The sequence below is a fragment of the Marmota flaviventris genome, chromosome 9, assembly GCF_047511675.1.
Source record: "Marmota flaviventris isolate mMarFla1 chromosome 9, mMarFla1.hap1, whole genome shotgun sequence".
Taxonomy (NCBI): Eukaryota; Metazoa; Chordata; class Mammalia; order Rodentia; family Sciuridae; genus Marmota; species Marmota flaviventris.
The window spans coordinates 80,927,288-80,948,590 of record NC_092506.1 but is presented as its reverse complement, the minus strand read 5'-3'; the positions used below and the strand labels follow the sequence as shown (position 1 = coordinate 80,948,590).

The 21,303-nt window shown below is 34.5% G+C and overlaps 1 protein-coding gene across 3 annotated transcripts; it reads right to left on the bottom strand.

Annotated features, from left to right (window-relative positions):
- Positions 1–4,952: 4,952 nt before the first annotated feature.
- On the bottom strand, positions 4,953–21,250 carry C9H11orf54 (chromosome 9 C11orf54 homolog). Of its 3 annotated transcripts, none has more exons than XM_071616611.1 (10): positions 21,172–21,239; positions 19,196–19,763; positions 18,260–18,414; positions 15,907–16,005; positions 13,148–13,221; positions 12,864–12,965; positions 11,491–11,667; positions 10,210–10,359; positions 7,595–7,711; positions 4,953–6,137 (listed from the first exon to the last, which is right to left on the bottom strand). In XM_071616611.1, the coding sequence occupies exons 3-10, from the start codon at positions 18,312–18,314 to the stop codon at positions 5,964–5,966; spliced, it is 948 nt and encodes a 315-aa protein (XP_071472712.1). In that variant the 5' UTR covers positions 18,315–18,414; positions 19,196–19,763; positions 21,172–21,239; the 3' UTR covers positions 4,953–5,963. The 3 variants fall into 3 exon arrangements, with proteins under 3 accessions (XP_071472712.1, XP_071472713.1, XP_027807174.1); XM_071616612.1 differs by having other exon boundaries at positions 19,613–19,763; XM_027951373.2 differs by lacking the exon at positions 19,196–19,763 and having other exon boundaries at positions 21,172–21,250.
- Positions 21,251–21,303: the final 53 nt, after the last annotated feature.

The following is a 21,303-nucleotide window of genomic DNA, read 5'->3' as shown; positions in this document are numbered from 1 at the left end:
GATATTGCCAAATTATATTGTTTATTGCATGCATTTGTGAATGTAACAAAAAATCCATTATATACAACTATAATGCATAAATAAAAATATGGGAGAAGAAAACAAAGCATGTCAAAAATCACAGGCTTAAAACACAATCATGACAGGTGGCAGGAGAATTGCAAGTTTGAGGCTAGCCTCGGCAACTAAGCAAGAGCCTGTCTGAAAACATAATTTTTAGTCATATGCAGTGGTGCAGGCCTGCAATCCCAACCATTCAAGGAGAGTTCAAAGCCAGCTTCAGTAATTTAGTAAGGCTTCAAGCAACTTAGTGAGATCCTTTCTCAAAATAAAAAATAAAAAGGACTGGGGGGCCTTCTGGAGTTGTGACTCAGCAGTAGAGCACTTGCTTGCACACTGTGGCACTGGGTTTGATCCTCAGCACCACATACAAATAAATAAACAAAAATAAAGGTATTGTGTCCATCTACAACTATATAAAATAAAAAAAAATTTTTAAAGGACTGAGGATGTAGCTCAGTGGTTAAGTGCCCCTGGGTTCAATCCCTGGTGCCAATATATAAATAATTTAAAAAATGAAATTTTTATAGGGGTGTAGCTCTAGGCCAGAGCATTTTCCCTGGCATGTATGAGGCTAGTAGTACAAAAACAAAACATTACTGTAATAGTTCATACTTGCTAAAGCATCTGTAGATCCTGGCAGTACAGGATAAGCTCTCATTCTCTCCCTGATGCTGGTCTAGCAGCCCTTAACTATATAGTTTACTCTCAAGTATCTTCAAGAGAGTACATTTTGCATTTTTTCAGCTTCTAAAAGTATTTATCATGAGATTATTCATTAGAATGAACTAATTCACAATTACTGGAAGTAAAAATTTTTAACATTGGCCATTGATGTTTCTTCATCTGCCAATTGCCAGTTCATACTTTTTGCTGGTTTTTCCGTGTCTTTCCTTATTGATTCAGATGTTCTTAATGCATTCTGAATACTAATTAAATTTTGGCACTTTTGAAAATATATTCTCTATGTTCTTTCTTTTTGAGCGAGTTTGACAACAAAAGTTTTACATTTTAATGCTGTCAGGTCAAATTTATCTTTTATAGTTTCGTTGGGAAATACTTTCATATTCAATGTTGTATTAATATCCTGTGTTTTCTTTTAAATCTTTTATTAAAAAGTGTTAGTATTCATATTTAATTTATCTGGTATTGGGTCCAAACCAATTTTATTTTTCATATGACTGTGCCAGCACCCTTTTAATGATTTTTCTTTTCCTCCTCTCATTGATCTGAATTCAGGGTCACTTTTTTTTTTGGTACTGGGGATTGAATCCAGGGGCACTTAACCACCAAGACACATCCCCAGTCGTTTGTATTTTATCTTTTGAGACAGGGCCTTGCTAAGTTGTTTAGAGCGTCACTAAGTTGCCAAGACTGACTTTGAACATGGGATTCTTCTGCCCTAGTTTCATGAGCCATTGGGATTACAGGCATACACCATCATGCCTGGCTTGAATTCAGTGTCATTTCTGTGAGACAAAAAAAAAAATTATGTCTCCATATGGAAAGATTTTTTTTTTTTTTTTGGTTTGAGTGTCCATCACTACCAAAACCACACCTTACGAGTTTATAGTAAGTTTTGATATTTTTATATCAAATCCTCCCTGATCTTGTCTTCAAAATTAGTTTTGCTTATCTTGGCCCTTTGCTAGCTCATATATTTTAGAATCAACTGATGAGGTTCTATGGAAAACACTAGTGGGATTATACCAGCATTGAATTAAATTTATAGATTTAAGTATTGATACTTCTCTGAGACTGTTATCTTCCTAGATATGAATGTAACTATTTGAGTTTTCTGTAAATTTCCAGTAGCTTTATAATTTTCTTCATAAGAAGTTACCTAATACAGAGCTTTTTTTTTTTTTTTTTTTTTTTTTTTTTTTTGCATGCAGTAGAATCTTAACTGCATACATTCAGGTGATCCTGTTTTGTTCACAATGCCTCGTTGCTGTTTCTTGAACATACCAACTCCTCTCTTGCCACTGGGCCTTTGAATTTGCCAGGAAGGATGCTTATCAAATACCTTCATAGATCATTCCAATTCTTTCAAGTTTTTGCTAAAATGTCTCTTGAGAGGTTTTTTCCCAGATCCTCCAATATAAAAACTTAATAAAGGGTTGGATTCCATTTTCGATGTTTGACTGCTGACAGCTTTTAAACCTTATTCCCTCCCCTCTTCCTCTCCTACCCACATTTTGGCAAGCTAAGATAGCCTGAATGCGCCCTTCTTTGACACCCTGTGGGAAATTCAAATGTCATGTAGGAACTATCACACTGGAATTACCCTCAGTCAGCAAAAACCCAAGCCAGTTTCTTTTCCCTTTGTGTCAGGTCAATTTTAGACCTGCTTAGAAGCGTCCCTGCTCTTTTTCTTTGAAAAACTTCATTTTGTGAGGAATAAACCCTTTCAACTTGACATCTAAAACAAATTAGGGTAGGGAGTCCATCCTGTTCAGAGGGCCACAAGTGTCCTCCTTTGTGGCACACACCTGTAATCCCAGCAGCTCCAGAGGCTGAAGTAGGAGGATCAACCTAATGAGATCCTGTCTTGAAATTGAAAAATAAGAAGAGGTAGGGATGTGGCTTAGTGGTTAAGTGCCCTTGGGTTTAATCCCTGGAACAAAAAAAAAAAAAAAAATCCTTCTTTACAATACACCCCATTTTAATTTTCTTTGTAGCACTTAATACTACCTGGCATACATTTGTCTGTCTTCCCCGACTAGACAAATCCTCAATGTCTAGTGAAGTGTCTGGCATAATCATTCACTCACTCATTATTCAACAAATATTTATTGGCCAGTGTAATAGGTTTATATCACTGTGATCAAAACATCCATCAAGAACAACCTAAGATGAAGGAAAGTTTATTTTGGCTCATAGTTAACAAAGGTTTAGTACATAGTCCCACTTCTCTGGACCCAAAGTAAGATAGGAAATTGTGGCCAAAGGGTGTGGTAGAGGAGCACTGTTCTGTTCAAGGAAACCAGGAATCAGGGAGAGGGAAAGACAAGGCCCCCAAAGAAAGAACCACCCTTGCAGGTCACACAGCCAATGACCCACCTCCTCCAGCCACACGCCAGCTGACTACATTTACCACTCATTTAGTTCATTCAAACTAGGATGAACTGATTAGGTTATTGCTGTCACAATCCAATCATCTCACTTTCAAACATTCGTGCATTAATACAGGAGCTTTTGGAGGACATCTCACAACCAAACCATAACAACCAGGCACTATTAAGGGCACTAGTGCTATAGTAGTAAACAAACATCTTAGGATCATGTAGTTTACATTCCAGAGTACAGAGTAAGTGTTCAATACAAATTTATTAAAAAATACTAATCAAAAGTACAAATAAATGCTGGCAAGGATATGGGGAAAATGGAATCCTATGTATCATGGACCATGGTGGTCAGGTGGGTTTTTTGTCTCATGAATTTGAAGAATGAAACCCAAAGACACAGGGTGAGAGTAAAGTAATAAGATTTATTAGAGTGATAGAAAGCAGAGCTTCTGAAGAGGGTGGGGTCCCAAGAGAGGGTTGCCAACAGGTGTCTATTGTCTAGGGGTTTTTAATTGGCTTGATCTATACCTAGAGGCGATTGGTGGGATGACAGAAAGAGGCCAATAAGCTCTAATTGTCGTCTTCAGCAAATCTGGAGAAAAGTGATTTCTGAGTCTTTATTAGCAAAAGGATGGTGGTGAGGATTTGTTGGTTCAAGAGGAAGTGCTTTAGAGAACATTTTGCTGTTGATCATTGCTAGGCGCTGTTAAGGAACTGTGCTTGTGGCTAGGACCAGCTGGGGTAGCAAGCTTCCCAGTCCTTTCTTCCTCCTTTTCTTCTCTTATACACTTTTCCCAGCTATCTGTGGTGTGGGGGAAAGCTATCTTCCTGTCTCACTTATACTGTTGGTGGGAATATAATTACTACAGCCACTATGGAAATCAGTTTGGAGTTTTCTCAAAAAAACTAAATATGGAACTATTATATGATTCAGCTATAACCACTGCTTCATATTTATCCAAAAGGATTGAGGATAGCACACTTTAGACATACATGCATTCCCATGTTTACAGCAGCACAGTTCATAATAGTTAAGTAATGGAGTCAGCCTAGGTATCTGTCACCAGAAAAATGGTAAGAAAATATGATATTTATACATAATGGAGTTTAATTTATTTAGCCATAAAAACAGATAAAATTGTGTCATTTGCTAGAAAATGGATGAACCTAGACACCATCATGTTAAATGAAAGACAGATTTCATACCAGTGTCATATGTCATGTTTCTCTCATATGTGGAAGCTAATAAAGGAGGAGAAAAGGGGATCTTGTAAAAATAGAAGGGAGGCCATTAGATCCATTAGGGTAAGGGAACCAGAGAGAAAGAGGGGAGAGGAAAGTGTAGATACTGGAAAATTAAATTGATCAAATTATGGTTATATGCATGTAAAAATATACCACAATACATACAACCCACTATTCTGTATAATTAATATGCAACAGTAAAAAAAAAAAAAAAAAGAGTTCATTGGTTTGATTGGGAATGCAAAAGCATGCAATAAAATACAGGTTGAAAACTAAAAAAATAGTATTTTTCAATGGAGGAAAGATTAAAAGGACATTATCAATACAAAATTTTTATTAATTTCTTTTTATTTCTTTATTAATTTCATTGCTTCAAAATAGTGCTTATTTAAAAATAGCACAGATTTATACTCACATGTTACAGCTAAAACTGAAAATAAACAGTCCAAAATATTATTTGAAGTGTGCTTAGTACTAAATTAAAGCACCTAAATTTGCACATTTTTGGCATTAGCAAGAATAGAGAGTTGATTTTCTAGGTAATGATTATTATAGAAGAATATCAAAGGCAACCATATAATCAGTAATTGAATATAATTTTATATTTCATGAAGGGCATTAGTCACTTTCAGCAGTAGCCTTATTGAAAATTAAAGTATGCTCACATAAATTTTGTATTTTGATGCTGTTTCTTTTCCTTTCTCTTACTGCAAATAACCAACAAACTGCTTCCACATGGCAATCAGAACAAGGGAAGAATCATGGCTAACCATTTTGTTGCTAACTAATGTTTGTGAAAGGCAAATTGCAAACTTCTGAGTATGGTTTAACTTCATGAAAAAGATGAAGGGCTTACTTTGTTTACCTTGTTCCATGAAAAAAAAATTATACTCTGATTTCTGGAATGGATTTTTAAAATTCAATACAAAGATTCAACCATAAGCATTTCTTTCTTTCTTTTTTGGTACCAGGGTTAAACCCAGTAGTGCTTAACCACTGAGCTACATCCCCAGCCCTTTGTATTTTTTATTTTGAGACAGGGTTTTGTTAAGTTGCTCAAAGGCCTCTGTAAGTTGCTGAGGCTGGCTTTGAACTTGCGATCCTCCTACCTCAGCTTCCCAAGTTATTGGGATTATAGACATGTGCTACCATGCCTGGCTTTAACCATCAACATTTCTAAACTGATTTTGCTAATGCCTAGAAATAATCTATTTAGCAGTTTTAAGACTTAATTTGAAAAAATGAACATTATACAAATGTAAGTTAATGCTATTAGTAGGAATAATCATGATTCCTAATCATATTTATATTTGAGATATAAACATGATAGACTTTGCTTGATATTATAGAATTTTTAAAAAATGCGGTTGGCTCAATAAATTTATGTGAGCATTAAAAAAAAAAAGACCATCTCAAATGTATCTCTGTTCCCAATAATCTCTCTCAGATATATACCTGTGAAATAATATAGAATACAGTGTCATTTCAAAGACAAAAAAAGGGTTTTAAGTGATGAGATAATTTCTATTGGATTTTATATTAGTAATGAATTAATTAATTAACTTATTTATTCGTTAAGCATAAGATGATTTAATCTCGTCCAACTGAATGGGTCTCTCTTGGTTGATCAATGCGGTAGAGAAACTCTGCAGGTAAGAAGTATCCAAGATATTCCACTATATCTGGAGTCGTGTCATAATGATAGTGTCCACCTTCTCCATGATGACTAAAAAAATGAGTGTGTTCCAGTCGCAAATCAAATCCCTAGGGCAACAGAAAAGTTAGTATATACTCAAATTATTTTAATGAGAATTTGTTTAATGAGTGAGGATAAATTTTTTAATTTATATTACAAAGTTTTTATTTACTTATTTATGTATTTATTTTTTGTAGTGCCAAGGAAACCCAGGACCTCCTGCATGCTGGGCAAGTGCTCTATCACCAAGCTATATACCTAGCTCATGTTTTTTTGTTGTTTTGTTTTTTCTTTCTAATTTTGTGGTAGTGACACTCCACCACTCAGCTACACCCCCAGACCTTTTTATTTTTTTTATTTTGAGACAAGGTCTCATTAAATTGTTGAGTCTCATCTTGAATTTGTGTTCCTCCTCCCTTTGTCTCTCAAGGTGCTTGGACTAGTTTTTTCTGTTTTTGAGATGGGGTCTTGCTGTGTTGCTCAGGCTGACCTTAAACTCATGATCCCCCACCTTAGCCTCCTGAGTTGCTGGAATTATAGGCATGTGCCACAATACCCAGACCTGTTTTTATATTTTAGATAGGCATTACATTCACATGATTTCAAATCAAAGCATGCAAAAGGATATATTCAATTAAATGTGTCTTCTTCTCTCTTATCCTCACTGGTTATTTCCTTTCCTTACAGGCAAAAATGGAAACAGATCCATGTGTATCCTTCCAGAAATATTTACTTTTACTTTTTTCACTCAAATTGTAGCTCTCTGTGCACCTTTCTGCTATTGCTTTTTTCACTTAACAATATAGCTTTGACATAATGTCTATCAGACCATAAGAGCTTCCTTATTTTGTTACTTTTCAACTGACATTTACATTATTTCCAAATCTTGTGCTATTATAACAATGTTGTTATTAATAACCTTTTAATTAACCATTTTACACAGCATATATTTAAAGATTAAATCCTAGATATGTAATAATATTGGATCAAAATATATGACCAATCAGTATTTTTATAGATACTTGGCTTTGAATCAGTCTATATTAATTTTTTCCAGTGTGTAGTATTAGAACACCAAAGAACATGATAGGAGACCTGAATCTTAGTTGTGATTCTTGCTATTCTATTTAATAGCAAGACTTTAGGTGCTATTAAAACACCTTTACGAGGCATGGTGGCGTACACCTACAATATCAGTGACTTGGGAGGCTGAGACAGGAGGATTGCAAGTTGGAGGCCAGCCTCAACAACTTAGTGATGCCCTAGGCAACTTTGTGAGACCCTGCCTCAAAATAAAAAGGGCTGGGATGTGGCTCAGTGTTTAAGTGCCCCTGGGTTCCATCCCTGGAAAAATCCTGCTCTGGCTAACATAGGGTGGTAAGCCACCTTCGCCCTTAATTTTCAAGATAATTTTATAGACAACCTGGTTCTTAGATAACAAGAACCCAAAAGGTACATAAGTCTAAAGGAATATTCTAAAATTCAAGCATTATAATTGTAATGTTAAAGATAAACAAGGACTTACTGGGTCTCTGGAAACAAAAACTGGTAGACAAACCAAAGGAGCATTCATCTCATAAAAATGCAACCATTTATTCACTTCTTCATCAGAGTTCAATGGGCAGGAAGAAAATTCTGCAGGCTACAATAAAACACCATTAAACACGTAAACATATTGAATATTATTTAGAATTTAAAAATTTAAAAACATGATTTCATTAAGTTAAAATGTTTAAGCCTTCTTATAATTCCATTGCTTTTGGCATCAGTTAAATAAAATACTCTAGTTTTCCAAAGGGTAACCAGTTGTACAAACTAAAATTTAGGAATGAATAAAGGTAAAAAAAAGGATGAGAGTTGACCATTGACTATTTTTTTATTATTTGTTCTTTTTAGGTATACATGATAATAGAGTGTATTTTGACACATTATACATAGAGTATAACATCCTAATTAAGATCCTGTTCTCATGGCTGAACGTGATATGGAATTTCACTGGTCATGTATTCATATATGAACATAGGAAAATTATGTCTGATTTATTCTACTGTCTTTTCTAATCCCATGCCCCCTCCTTTCTCTTCATTCCTCATTGTTTAATCCAATGGACTTTTATCCCCCCACCCTCATTGTGTGTTAGGATTCATATGTCAGAGAGAACATCTGGCCTTTGGTATTTGAGGACTGGCTTATTTCACTTAGCATTTAGTATCTTTTTTTTGTTGTTGTTAAAATCAGGGATCAAACCCAGAGACTTGCACATTCTAGACAAGTTAGGTAAGTGCTCTATCTATCACTGAGCCATACCTTCAACCTCCTAGTTTTATTTTTCAGTTTTCCTGAGTATATATTTCCTTTCTTTCTTTTTTTTTTTTTTTTTGTGTGTGTGTGTGTGTGGTGCTGGGTGGGGATTGAGATTGATCCCAACAAGTACTCTATCACTGAGCTATAACCCCAGCCCCACCATCCTAATCTTAAATGCCATGATTATTAAGTAACAAGGGGTGAGGAAAGCAAGACACTAAAATTGGGTAGAAGCATCAAAAAAGAATAAAATACTTTGAAATAAACTTAACCAAGAAGGTAAAAGACTTGTATACTGAAAACTACAAATTTTTGCTGAATTAAAGAAGATTCCAATTAATAGAAAGGCATCCTGTGTTTAGGAATTGGATACTTAGAAGAAATCAATACTAGCCTGGTTCAGTGATACACATGCATGCCTGTAATATTGCACCTACTTTGGAGCCAGAGGCAGGAATATGGCAAATTCAAGGCCACCCTACACAACATAAGCAAGACTGTTTCCCCCCCCCAAAAAAACCCCATTTTTTAAAAACAAACTTGAAAAAAAATTAGAGATCTCACATTCTTGGTTTCAAAAGTTACTCCAAGTTGCATATGGTGGCACCCACCTATAGTCCCAGCAACTCTGGAGGCTGGGCCAGGAAGATTGAAAGTTCAAGACCAGCCCCTGCTTTTTAGCAAGACTGTCTCAAAATAAAATAAAGAAGGGTTGGAAGCATGGATCAGCAACAGAGGGACTTTAGGTTCAATTTCCAGTACTACAAACAAGCAAACTACAAAGCCTCAGTAATCAAAACTGCATTACTGCATAAAGACAGACAGCCAGATCAACGGACTAGAGAGGCCAGAAATAAATCCTTGAATATAGGGTCAAATGATTTAACAAGGATGCCAATAATATTCAATGAGAAAACAACAGTCTTTTCAACAAATGTTGCTGGGAAAACTACATATCCACATGTAAAAGAATGAGGTTGGTGGAGCATGCCTGTAATCCCAGTGGCTTGGGAGGCTGAGACAGCAGGATTGTGAGTTCAAAGCCAGCCTTAGGAACCTAGCAAAGCCCGAAGCAACTCAGTGAGACCCTGTTTCTAAATAAAATATATGTTTTTTTTTTTTTTTTTTTTAAATGGTGGGGAAATGGCTCAGTGGAAAAGTACCCCTGGGTTCAATCCCTGGTACAAAAAAAAGAATGAAGTTTGACACTTACCTTATACCGATATAAAAATTAATTCAAATGGATCAAAGATCTGAATGTAAGAGCTAAAACTTTTAGGAGAAAACAGTGGAAAATTTCATGACATTGGGTTTTGTCATGATTTCTTAGCTATGACACCAAAAGCATAGTCAACAACAGCAAAATAAATAGCTAAGTGTAGTTGTGCATGCCTGTAATCCCAATGACTAAGGAGGTTGAAATAGCAGTATTCCAAGTTTAAGACCAGCCTAGGCAATTTTGCAAGACTCTGTTTCAAAAAAAATTTTTTTTTTTTAAAGATCTGGGATGTCACTCAGTGGTAGAGCATCCCTGAGTTTAAATCCCCAGTACCTCAAAAAGAAGAAAAAAAAAATCTCGATCTTACAAACAAGCACATTGAAAAAAAAGTTCCAATACAGTAATGTGAAAAAAGAACTTTACCTCATCATTATTTAGTATTATGACTTACAGTATTGTCATTTAAACTTTTAAGTAATATACTCACAACAAAAGGATTTGTTTAGGGTATATTTAAAGGTAGAATTCCCAATGTATTTAAAAATTCTGAGATATTAATTTAAGCATGTGCACATGTATATATCCATACATAAGAGTATACATACATAGGCCCTTACCATAATGTGAGCCTTTACTTTTCCCTTCTGAACTATAAAAGTACCTCCCATCCCTACAGGCTTGTCTCCATATTGTTTTTCCAGAGTTTGTCTCATACAAGTCACAAAGTTAAGTTGTCCAGTTCTTCGTTTGGCTTTTACCTCAATGACCTATAGAAGATATAAATATACATTATATTGGATAAGCTGTAAAATTTTATTTAATTACTAAATATAACATGGTATAACTTAATACCATCAAGCAATATTCTGTTTGCTTAGTATATCCAAATGTAAGCTGAGGTGTCTCAATCCCCTGAGTCTTCATCAACCATATGTATATTATACACACACACACACACAGTCCTGTATATACACACATACATTATTATATATAACTTTAATAAATAAATAAGTTAATAATAATAATATAAATAAATTCATATTTTCTTGAATTAAGTGCTACACTGAACTGTAGAGACTCTTAACATATATGTCAAGGGGATAAAAGGCTGAGAATTCCCTAGCTTGAAGGGTTAAACCTCTGGTAAATGGGGTAAAGGAAAAATGATTAAATTTTCTCACTTCCTGTAAAATACTGGACTTTGTTTTCTCTATTTTATTAGGTATTTTTACTTCACTACCTCATTTCTCAAAGTAATTGGGGTGGCTATATCTTACAAAATCTGAGAGTCCTCACAAATACCAACACTGAAATCAATTTTTTGTGCACTAATCAAAAGAAAATATGAAGTGAGGGGCTGGGATTGTGGCTCAGTGGTAGAGCGCTTGTCTAGCATGTGTGAGGCACTGGGTTAGATTCTCAGCACCACATATAAATAAATTAATAAATAAAATAAAGGGCCATCGACAATTTAAAAAATATTAGAAAAGAAAATATGAAGTGAGACATTAATTATCCTTATCCTTCTTTCGCTCTAATGTTTTGCTACCCCCATTTCTATCTAACACAACATGTTACCAGTCAGGAATAAGCAAATTTCCTATTTAATACCTGTAAGTAGACATTATTTATTTAGCCACAAAGTTCATATAAATGATTCACTTCCCAAATTAGTTAGAAAAAGGTATTGCCTATTAAATATTTATTAACATTGATTTTAGATAAGACTTTTACTCTGCCTATACTATTCTGAATCTTTCATAACTGGGTTAAATAAAGACCTTTGACTGTAGTACCTCTGATTTTCTTAGAAAAACCATATTTAGGGCAATAAAAATTCTAAGTTTTAGCTATCTGAGAACATTTAAAGACTTCTGTGTTTTTATAGACAAAATCACCTTGCCAGGTTGGCCCTCGCTGGCAAAAAGATTAGCCAGTAAGGCACATCCAAAATCATGGTATTTCTGGCTGTATTTCTGTAATAGGCATCCTCCATCTGCAGGGTTAATACGAGCAAAGTAACTTCCATTCACAGGAGGGTTGTGTTCACTTTCTGTTTGAATAACTGGCATAAACTGAAAAAAAAAAATTAGTCAATCTTAGTATCTCTGTGCATAGAGGGTATCTTGAGTCATGTAACAACATATTTTATCTCAGACTTTAAGACATTCATTTCAAATTTTAATGAGAATACATGATTAGTCTCCAGAAACACACACACACACACACACACACACACACAAAAGAAAGAAACATACTTCCCCAAAATGTGGGGATATGAAGCATCTAATTTTAAATACAAAACACTGGAAAAGATACTTTATAAAATGTCTACAATATTTGTTATATTGTTGATATAAATTGGAATATTCGCTTGAAAATGTTCAACTTAAAATTTTAACCCTTTTTTCTATCTTAAATACTGGAACTTGTATGACTACTAAGAGTCACATCTATTATGGACAGACGAAAGAGGTCATTTAGTTTTGTAGTCAGGATATATGAAGTAATAGTGATATTTTAAGATTACACAAACAAGTATTATATATTATATATTACTGGTATATATCACCTATACTAAGTAATAATATATTATAATATTAATAGTATTAATAGTGATTAACATTATTCAGCATAAATGACATACACTAGTAATAGCTATTAACTTTGATCAATAACCATCATACTATTTTAATAGTTTCCTACTATTTGTAAAGAGGTGACTACATCATGAAATATTCCACTCTTCTAATCCAAAATTGCCTTTATATCAAAAGCAAAGATTTATAGAGAAGCATGGAATCCTATAATATATAATGATAAAAATCTAGGGCTGGGGTTGTAGCTTAGTAGTTGAGTGCTTGCCTTGCATGCATGAGGCACTGGGTTCAATCCTCAGCACTCATAAATAAATTAAATCAAACAAAGATATTGTGTCTGTCTACAACCAAAAAAATGTTTAAAAATACATAATGATAAAAATCTTTTACATTTCAAGGCCTTCAGCAGGATACCTTAGGATTGTGGATTCATCTGAGGTTTAACCTAGTCCCTAAGAGAAACTGAAACTAAAGATTAGTGTTTCTTTACAGCTAGATCAATTAGAACATGTGATATTGTCCAAATCCATATCAAGCAGTGCCAATCTGGAGAGATACGATATCTACCACCCACAACACTCAGAAAGTGGGCTTTTTTGGTAGGGAATTAAATGGAAAAGGACAAACCAAAAGTCAAATCAATAAAATAAAATAATTATATATAAGCTTACCTCAGAATTGAACCCAAGAGTCTGAAATGGGCCTGCCCCTGCTCCAAGAATAAAGGCTCCAGGCAAGTTGATTTCTTTTGCAATTATATTCAGATCATAAACCTAAAAAGAAGAAGAAAATTATTTAAATCTTAACTTATAAAAATTTCCTGGTTTATTTTTTATTACTGAGTCCATTAGTATTTCTATCCCTGCCACATTGATCAACAGGTCTTCTGATAATAAATATGAATCAACCAAGTTCTACAACCTTCATATGAATATGAAGAGTAAAATACACTTACTTTCTTTTTGTTTACAAGAGGAATTAAGTAAGGCACACCTCCTACTTCTGCAATTCTAGTTTTCCCACAGATGCCTAAAAAACACAAGCCATCTTAAAAATAGGCAAATATAATTTACATATAAAATGATGGAAGTCATCAAATTATTAAGAATAAATAATTTCTTCAGTCTCATAGTTTTGCAAATAGCAGGTTTAGAAGATATAAGTAGCTAGTACTCCTGTTCTATTTTAAGTACCTGTGTCTCCAATACCATCATGACTAAGTATGGCTTGATAGAGGTGACAGCATAAAGGCAACTGAAAGTTGATGATAGGGTGAGGGCTAGAATTGGAGTCAAAGTTTGGATTGGGTGAGGTTTCTCAAATTAGTCTTAAACCTTTAAAAACTATTTTTTAGTGGCTGTTTGATCTCTTGTCTTTTTATTTTTATTTATGGTTAAAATCTTTTTAAAATTTAAAACATTTTTCTCTGGTAGAATATATGTTCTTTAGGTCCATATTGCAAGATCCTCTTATAAATTACTTATTCCCAAGATTGTTTATACTCATGATAAGTAATTAAAGATAACTTTAGGTGCTAGATATTTTCTACTTAGATTTTTTTTTTTCTTTTCTGGTGCTGAGGATTGAACCCAAGGCCTTATGCCTACTTAGAACACACTCTACCAATGAACTACACCCCAGTCTTCCTACATTTTTAATTATCATCAAAGTACAAGGCTGTGGATTCATCTGAGGTTTAACCTAGTCACTCAGGCAGTGATGGCCAAACTATGAAATATGTAGACACAATTTAGGAGAAGGCACTTTTCTTTTAAGTGTAGGGTAGAAAATAAACTACCTTTTGTTTGAGAAAAAGTGGTCTTGACAGTTTCCTGCTCACATATTACATAGTAAAGTAGATATGATTGCTCTATTTCTTCAGCTATGCAGAGGGGTAGATGTAGAATTTTATAGGTCCCTTTTGTAGTTGGGGATATAGGAAATGTTTTTCACGAATAAGCAGAGCTTATGAATAGATAAGACTCTACTCATAAGTGATAGTGAAGGTGAAGCCTAAAGGAACAATTAGGTGACTCTATTTATAGTCCAGGGAAAAGACAAATAATAGCTCAAAATGGAGACTGTAGAGATGGAGAAAAGGAAAATATAGAAAGAAGAAAGGAAATAAGCATCTAGAGTGAAGTAATGAGTTAAATTTTAGATGTGTTGACTTGTCCTTAATATATATAGGAGGATATGTTCTACTGGCAGTAGAAATACTGATCTGTAGATATTTGGGTGGAACAGATTTCGTTGTATCTAGTCGGTAATTAAAACCACAAGTGAGTATACACACACACACACACACACAAAAAAAAAAACCTCAAGAGAGAGTACACAAAATAAGATGATAAGAAACAATTCTGGCAAATATCAATACTTAAGAGCCTGCTATAAAGAGAAAGGAGCTAGGAAAAAATAAGGAAGGAGGTAGGAACCAAGGAAGAAGAGAAAAAAATGTTGAGCAAAAGATGCCAGACACAACAAGAGAAACCAGAGAGAGAGGAGAGATCACTAAAGGTAAAATGTCAGGCAGTGATGGCCAAACTATGAAACTATGAAATATGTAGAGATGAAGTAATACTCATAAACAAACCAAGGCTATCAGTGACCTGAGTGAGACCAATTCACATAGAAAATATCTAACCATGTTTGAGAAAGATCTCTCTCTCTCTCTCTCACACACACACACACACACACACACACACACACACACACAAACCCCTGGCTTCCAGTACTATCATTTCCTGACTCTCATATGATTGATCAGAAGTTTTTTCCAGGTATAGCCTTTGGAAGACACAATTAAGATTAACCGTTTTTTTCTTCCCTGTATTCTTCTATGTTTTCTGATTTTTATTTTATTTTAATTAATTAACTAGTAAGGAGAATATATCACTCCTTCCTATAGAAGAAATATGGCTATCCAAAAATATTGTGAATGATTTCACAGTGCTAAGAGAAATTGCCATTTGGAAACAAACCTGCTGGAGTTTACAGTTCTAGTTAAAGACTGCTTAAAGTGAAAAGACCCAACAAGAACGTTCAACTAAAGTCCCCTTATGTTCATGTATCTGAGGCTGAGATAAATTAAATGGTTTACTCAGGTTAATTAAATTCTTATGTGGTAGAGAGAACTAGAGTTCAGGAATTCTATGGCAAACTATTTTTTAACAAATATATCAATTTCATAGTAAAACAACACTGTATTATCTCCAAATTCCTCATATAGTAGGTTATATTAGGAGAAGTTTAGATTTCTAAAGCATACAGACCTGCATTCAAATCCTGATTATGATTCACACAGAGTTTACTCTCTCTCAACCTCAGTTTTCACATCTACTGGACCTAGTACTTATACCAAACATTAAATAAGCCTTTTAAGATTATTTCTGGTCCTGAATAAATAAATAAAAACAAAAATTAAAGTAAGTTTCCCTAACAGTAATTTGAACAAAACTCTCATGTGTTACCAATATTCTAGCCTATTGTATATTATATAACCAAGGAAGTTACAAAAATTACAAAATACAATCTTTTTCCACAAGGTTACAAAATGAAATTTCACCAACACCAAAAAACAAGAGCACAAAAATTATGCACAATTTAGCCTAAAAGCTATGAAAATATCCTTTATTCATAGATAAAAATAACACTGGTTTCAAAAAAATGATTACAAGTAAAAACCAGAAGCATATTGCAAAAACTGCTTACCTTTTACAGGAAAGGTAAATGGTTCCTTAGTCAAATCAGGGCAATCAACTACAGACACTTGGACATCAGCAAAGTTATCTTTTAGTCCCTTCTGCATAACTAATAAAGAGAAGAAAAAGGGTTATTTAACAATAGGGAAAAATTTGGCCATCATATATCAAATTTTCCGCATCACATTCCTAACCTAAACTTGTGTAATAAAAAAAGAGTGCAGAAATGGTTTTCTATTTTTATTTTTTCCGGTCCTAGGGATTGAACCCTGGGCCTCAGGCATGCTAAGCACAGGCTCTACCACTGGGCTATACCATCAACCAAGAAATAGTCTTACTTATGAACTTAGACTTTGACATAATCCAAAGTTATAATATAAGACACAAACATAATCTTATCCACGGTGATTATAAACTTCTGAAGATAAAAAGACTACACTCAGGTGAGGACCACCTTTCTTTAAGGGAGATTCCAAAAACTTATTAAAGTGTAAATATTTAAACTCTTTAAAAAGTAGGCAATCACATGCAACACAAGGAAGACTACAGACAAAATGTTGAGCAAAAGAAGCCAGACACAACAAGAGTAAAGACTGTATGATTTAACTTTATGTATTTCAAATAGGCAACTGATCCACGGTGATAAAAGTAAAAACAGTGGTTACCTCTCAGGATAAAGACATTGGGAAGCTCCATGAAGGAGTCTTTTGGGATATGAAAAACATTTTAGATTTTGATTTGGACAGCAGTTACATGTAAACATTAAATAAGCTATACCTCAAGATAAGTGCACTTTCTTGTAGATATGTCATAGTATAAATGTAAAACAGAATAGGTGTCACAGTTATAAATCCAAAGAGCAATGTACTTTTTTTTTCAGTACCAGGGATTGAACTCAAGGACACTCGACCACTGAATAGTGCCCTAGCCCTATTTTGTATTTTATTTAGACAGGGTCTCACTGAGTTGCTTAGCACTTTGCCTTTGGTGAGGCTGGCTTTGTACTCGCAATTCTCTTTTGAGCTGCTGGGATTACAGGTGTGCACCATCGCATTGGGAGCAATGTATTTTTAAGGATCAAAATGAAATACTGCAATTAAGGACTCCTCTGAAATTAAAGCAAGTTTCTAATATATTTTTCTGCCTCTGTATTTCCTCAAACTGAGAGTAAAAGCTGGAGAGCTGTGCCCCCTGGCCTGGGGGATGCTAAGGAAGCTATGAGTGGAGATTGCCCCCCTGTCCTGGCCTGACACCCCTAACATGTTCTCTGTCTCACAGGATAACTAAATCTACACGTCTATTTTTTTTTTTTTTTTGCCTTTTGTTACCTCTTTTCTCTCTCTTGTTTTTAATACTGGATGGGGATCAAACCCAGGGGTGCTTTAACTGTTTATATCCCTAAGCCTTTTTATTTTCTACTTTGAGACAGGATTTAGCTAAATTGCCAGGGCTGGCCTAAAATTTGTAATACTCCTGCCTCAGCTCCCAAACTGCTGGAATTGTAGGCATGTGCCTCAGTGCCTGACCCACCTTTTTTCTTTTAAAAGCATTTCCGGATCCCAACATTGGCAACTTAGTTAGGTCCTAAACATCTTAGTGAAACCCTGTCTCAAAATAAAAATTAAAAAGGGTTGGAGATATGGCTCAGTGATTAAGTGCCCCTGGGTTCAATCCCCAAAACTAAAAAAAAAAAAGTTTTGTAAAGATAGAAATTTGAAACCAAGTTTCTTTTATCTCCATTTAAAGCTCACTTTGAATAAAACCTAGTTCCTAACAATTTGAATCCAAATATTTGTGCAACACAAGGAGCAGCAGAACCTAGCCTCTAACTAAGGTATTTTGGCCAGGTGTGGTGTAATCCTGTTAACTTGGGAAGCTGAGGCAGGAGGATCACAAATTTCAAGATAGCCTCAGAAATTCAGCAAAGCCCCAAGCAACTTAACAAGACCCTATCTCAAAATAAAAAATAAAACGTGATGGGGATGTAGATTAGAGGTAAAATACTCCTTGGTTCAATATCCAGCACCGCCCCCGCACTCAAAAATTGTAACTGGTAAAAAGGAAATAAAGCAAAGTTGTACAACTCTGGACATAATATGTACTTAAATTTTGGGTTACTTTAGTCAATTTCATCATGTGAAGTTGGTGTCATCAAGAATCTACAAATGGTGAGTTTAATTTTGTTAGGGGACATAATTTAAGCGTTTCTCAATAAAAACAGTACAGAATAGATATTGAAATGGCAAATTCTGTATCAGAAGTACCATTTCAACAAGATAAACATTAGTAAGATACATATAAATCTTAAAATCTTTTTTCTCTTAAAATAGTTCTTAAAAATCCAAAGTTAATATTGTTTTTACCTTCAGCAAGTTCCTCTAGACTTGGCACATGAAAAGAAAACTCAGAATGAGCCATTTTCTTTCTTCTTTAGGTATAAGGTTGTACAATCAAAGCTCCTGTTGGCCAGTTATCACAAGAGTTCACAGTGCACCAGATGTGAACAGTGCCTGCCGTTCTGAAAGTGAACATTAAGAGTTCAGTTATATAATGAGGGCAAAGGGCATTTTGGCTTTTCTGTCCTTACAGAAAGGAAACCACAGTTCTAGCATTTAATATTCCAAGTGAACAATGGGTAAGTGGCCTCTTTTAATCCTGTTATTTTATTTTTTTTGCAGAGCTGGAAATTGAACTCAGGGCTTCATGCATGCTAGGCAAGAACTCTATGCTAAGATTGTCTATATTTTTAGCCCAATAGTTTTAAATAGTTGGCATTTAAAATAGACTAATAAGAGGAAACACCAATATAAGAAGATATATATGACTCTTTTTATTGGTCATCTATCTGGGTTGAACATGTAATTTTCTAATGGTTGGTCAAAGGAATATGGATCTTGAAGCAAAAGGCACTTATTAAGGATTGTGAATAAGTGTCTAAATGGCTGTAGATAACAGTACTGGAGTCTATATAACTACGTAACATATATATGATATATAGCTAGCATATAAAATACACATATAAATATTTCTATAATGTGTTTCTTACTCTATTTTGACATTTAAGCTAAAAATTAAATTTCTTAGGCTATCATTTTTACAAAAGAAGATTTAAATCATTAGTAGAATGGAAATATAGACGATTAGATTCTGAAATTTAAATTTTAGTTTGTTCAAAAATAAACACTTTCTTGGTAAGTAGTTTTCATGTTCAATGATTCTGATAACCTAGATATTTTAAAATACATGCTTAGTATAACTTACAATAAATAGGTATACATTTACAGAGATTAGTATCTTACCTTAAATGTTCAAGTGATGATGTGTGCAAGTAGAGGGAGATAAATAAAATGAAGGCAGAAAAGGAAAAAAAAAAAAAAGACGATGATGACAAAGTGGGTGGAGAATCCTACTCCAGACCAATCACAGTAAGGATTAAGGACAAAACTCTTAAGCAGATTTCTATTTCTAAGAGCACTGCTGGAATTGTTTGTTTTATTCTTTTTCTTTTAGAATATTCTTCATTGCCATTTATTAGACAAATGTAAGGCCTGTTCACAAGGCTCTAAAGTTAAGGACAATACATTATTTCACTGGAAAGCTGTACTTCTCTCCTTTGTACCCTTTGCTACAAACTGACCCCTGTGTATTTTAGTTCTCAATAAACGGTTGGTCAAAAACCATGTCCTGTTAATAGAGCAGGACATGGTAGCACATGCCTATAATCCCAGCGATTCAGGAAGCTGAGGCAGAAGGATTTTAAGTTTGAGGCCAGCCTTGGCAACTTAGGGAGACCCTATCTCAAAATAAAAATAAAAAAGGGATGGGGATGTAGCTCCATGAAGAGTAACCTCAGTTCAATCCTCAGTACTAAAAAAAAATTGTTAATAGATCATCTCATTAACTGGAATGTCTCTGGTTTTAACATGCTTACTTAGCATATGAAAAGTCAGAATCATTTGAATTACTTTTCCAAAAATTTATTTTTAAAAATTTCCAAAGATTCATAGATTTCATAGAAACTAGCTGGTTTTCTAGTTTTGATGATACTTCTAAACAAGTGCTCTATAAACATGCCATTGCATATATTTAAGACTTGAAATTTACTTTTTTTTTTAAAAAGATGGGGGGCCTCACTTTGTTGCCCATACTGGCCTGGAACTTCTGGGCTCCAGTCATCCTCCCCCCTCAGTCTTCTGTAAAGCTGGGACTACAAGCTCCACCACTGTGCCTGGAGACATTTACTTTAGTATTTATCAAATACTAATTTTTACTGTCCTTTAGTTATTTAATAAAATCCAATCTCCCAAGTTAAATATACATAACTGTTGACAAGTAGTTCTAATAATCATACTTAAAATCTTAAACCTGTTTTTGAGTTGAATAATCTATGATTATTTCAGAGTAAGATATTTTAATTTTTTCTTATTAAATAGATTGACAGATATTTTATGAAAATAATTACTGTGTAGTCTTCACTGATTTCCTAAATTTTATCACACTCTATCAGGCAATTAGCATGTACTTATTTATAAACATCAAAATCTGTACAATGAATAGCATTTTCATTTATAATGAGGATAATAAAAGCATTTTATTATTATCATTTTTAGATTTTGGTACCAGAGGTGATTTATCACTGAACCACATCCCCAGCCCTTTTTATTTTTCAATTTATAGATAGGGTCTTACTAAGTTGCTTAGGGCCTAAGTTGTTGAGGCTGCGTTGGTCCTGCCTCTGCCTCCCACATCGCTGGGATTATAGGTGTGCACCACCACATCTGGCAATAAAAGCACTTTATATTCTTCTGCTTACAGTAGGAATAAAAATTCAAGTTAAATCCAAATAAATAATCCTAACTTTATATCCTTTACTATCTCAAAAGATCTGTCATATTATTTCCCTACCGAATTAGAAATAGAAGTTTAACCCTGGGAAGCTACAGCCTGAATAACTTGTTTAAAAATATGGAACTTCTGGTAGGCGCAGAAAAGTACTGTGGTAGCAAGTGTACATGAGTGGGATGTTAAGCGGGTGTACTAAGGGAATAATACTGGCTTTCAATACAAATGTTATACATTTGGAGTCAGATCAAAATATGAGCCTTTCCCAATATTTTAACACAGATGACATGTTTGAGGACAAAAGTAGACAATCTCATTTAAGCAAACGCAAGCTCACCGGAAACAAATCACCCACTTCCTCGTTGTTCACATGTATTCAGTTCATTTGACCTCACAACTTATTTGCTAAAATGTTCTTGGCAATTAAACTTACCAAAACTGTGGGCGAAGCCCACGGACCTAGGTGATCTCTCCTCGGTCGACCCCGCCTCCTCTGGTTGAGTGGGTTTAGGCTCCGCCCGCTTCAATTGCTCCACCCCTCGCGGGAGTCGGAAGTGCACCGACG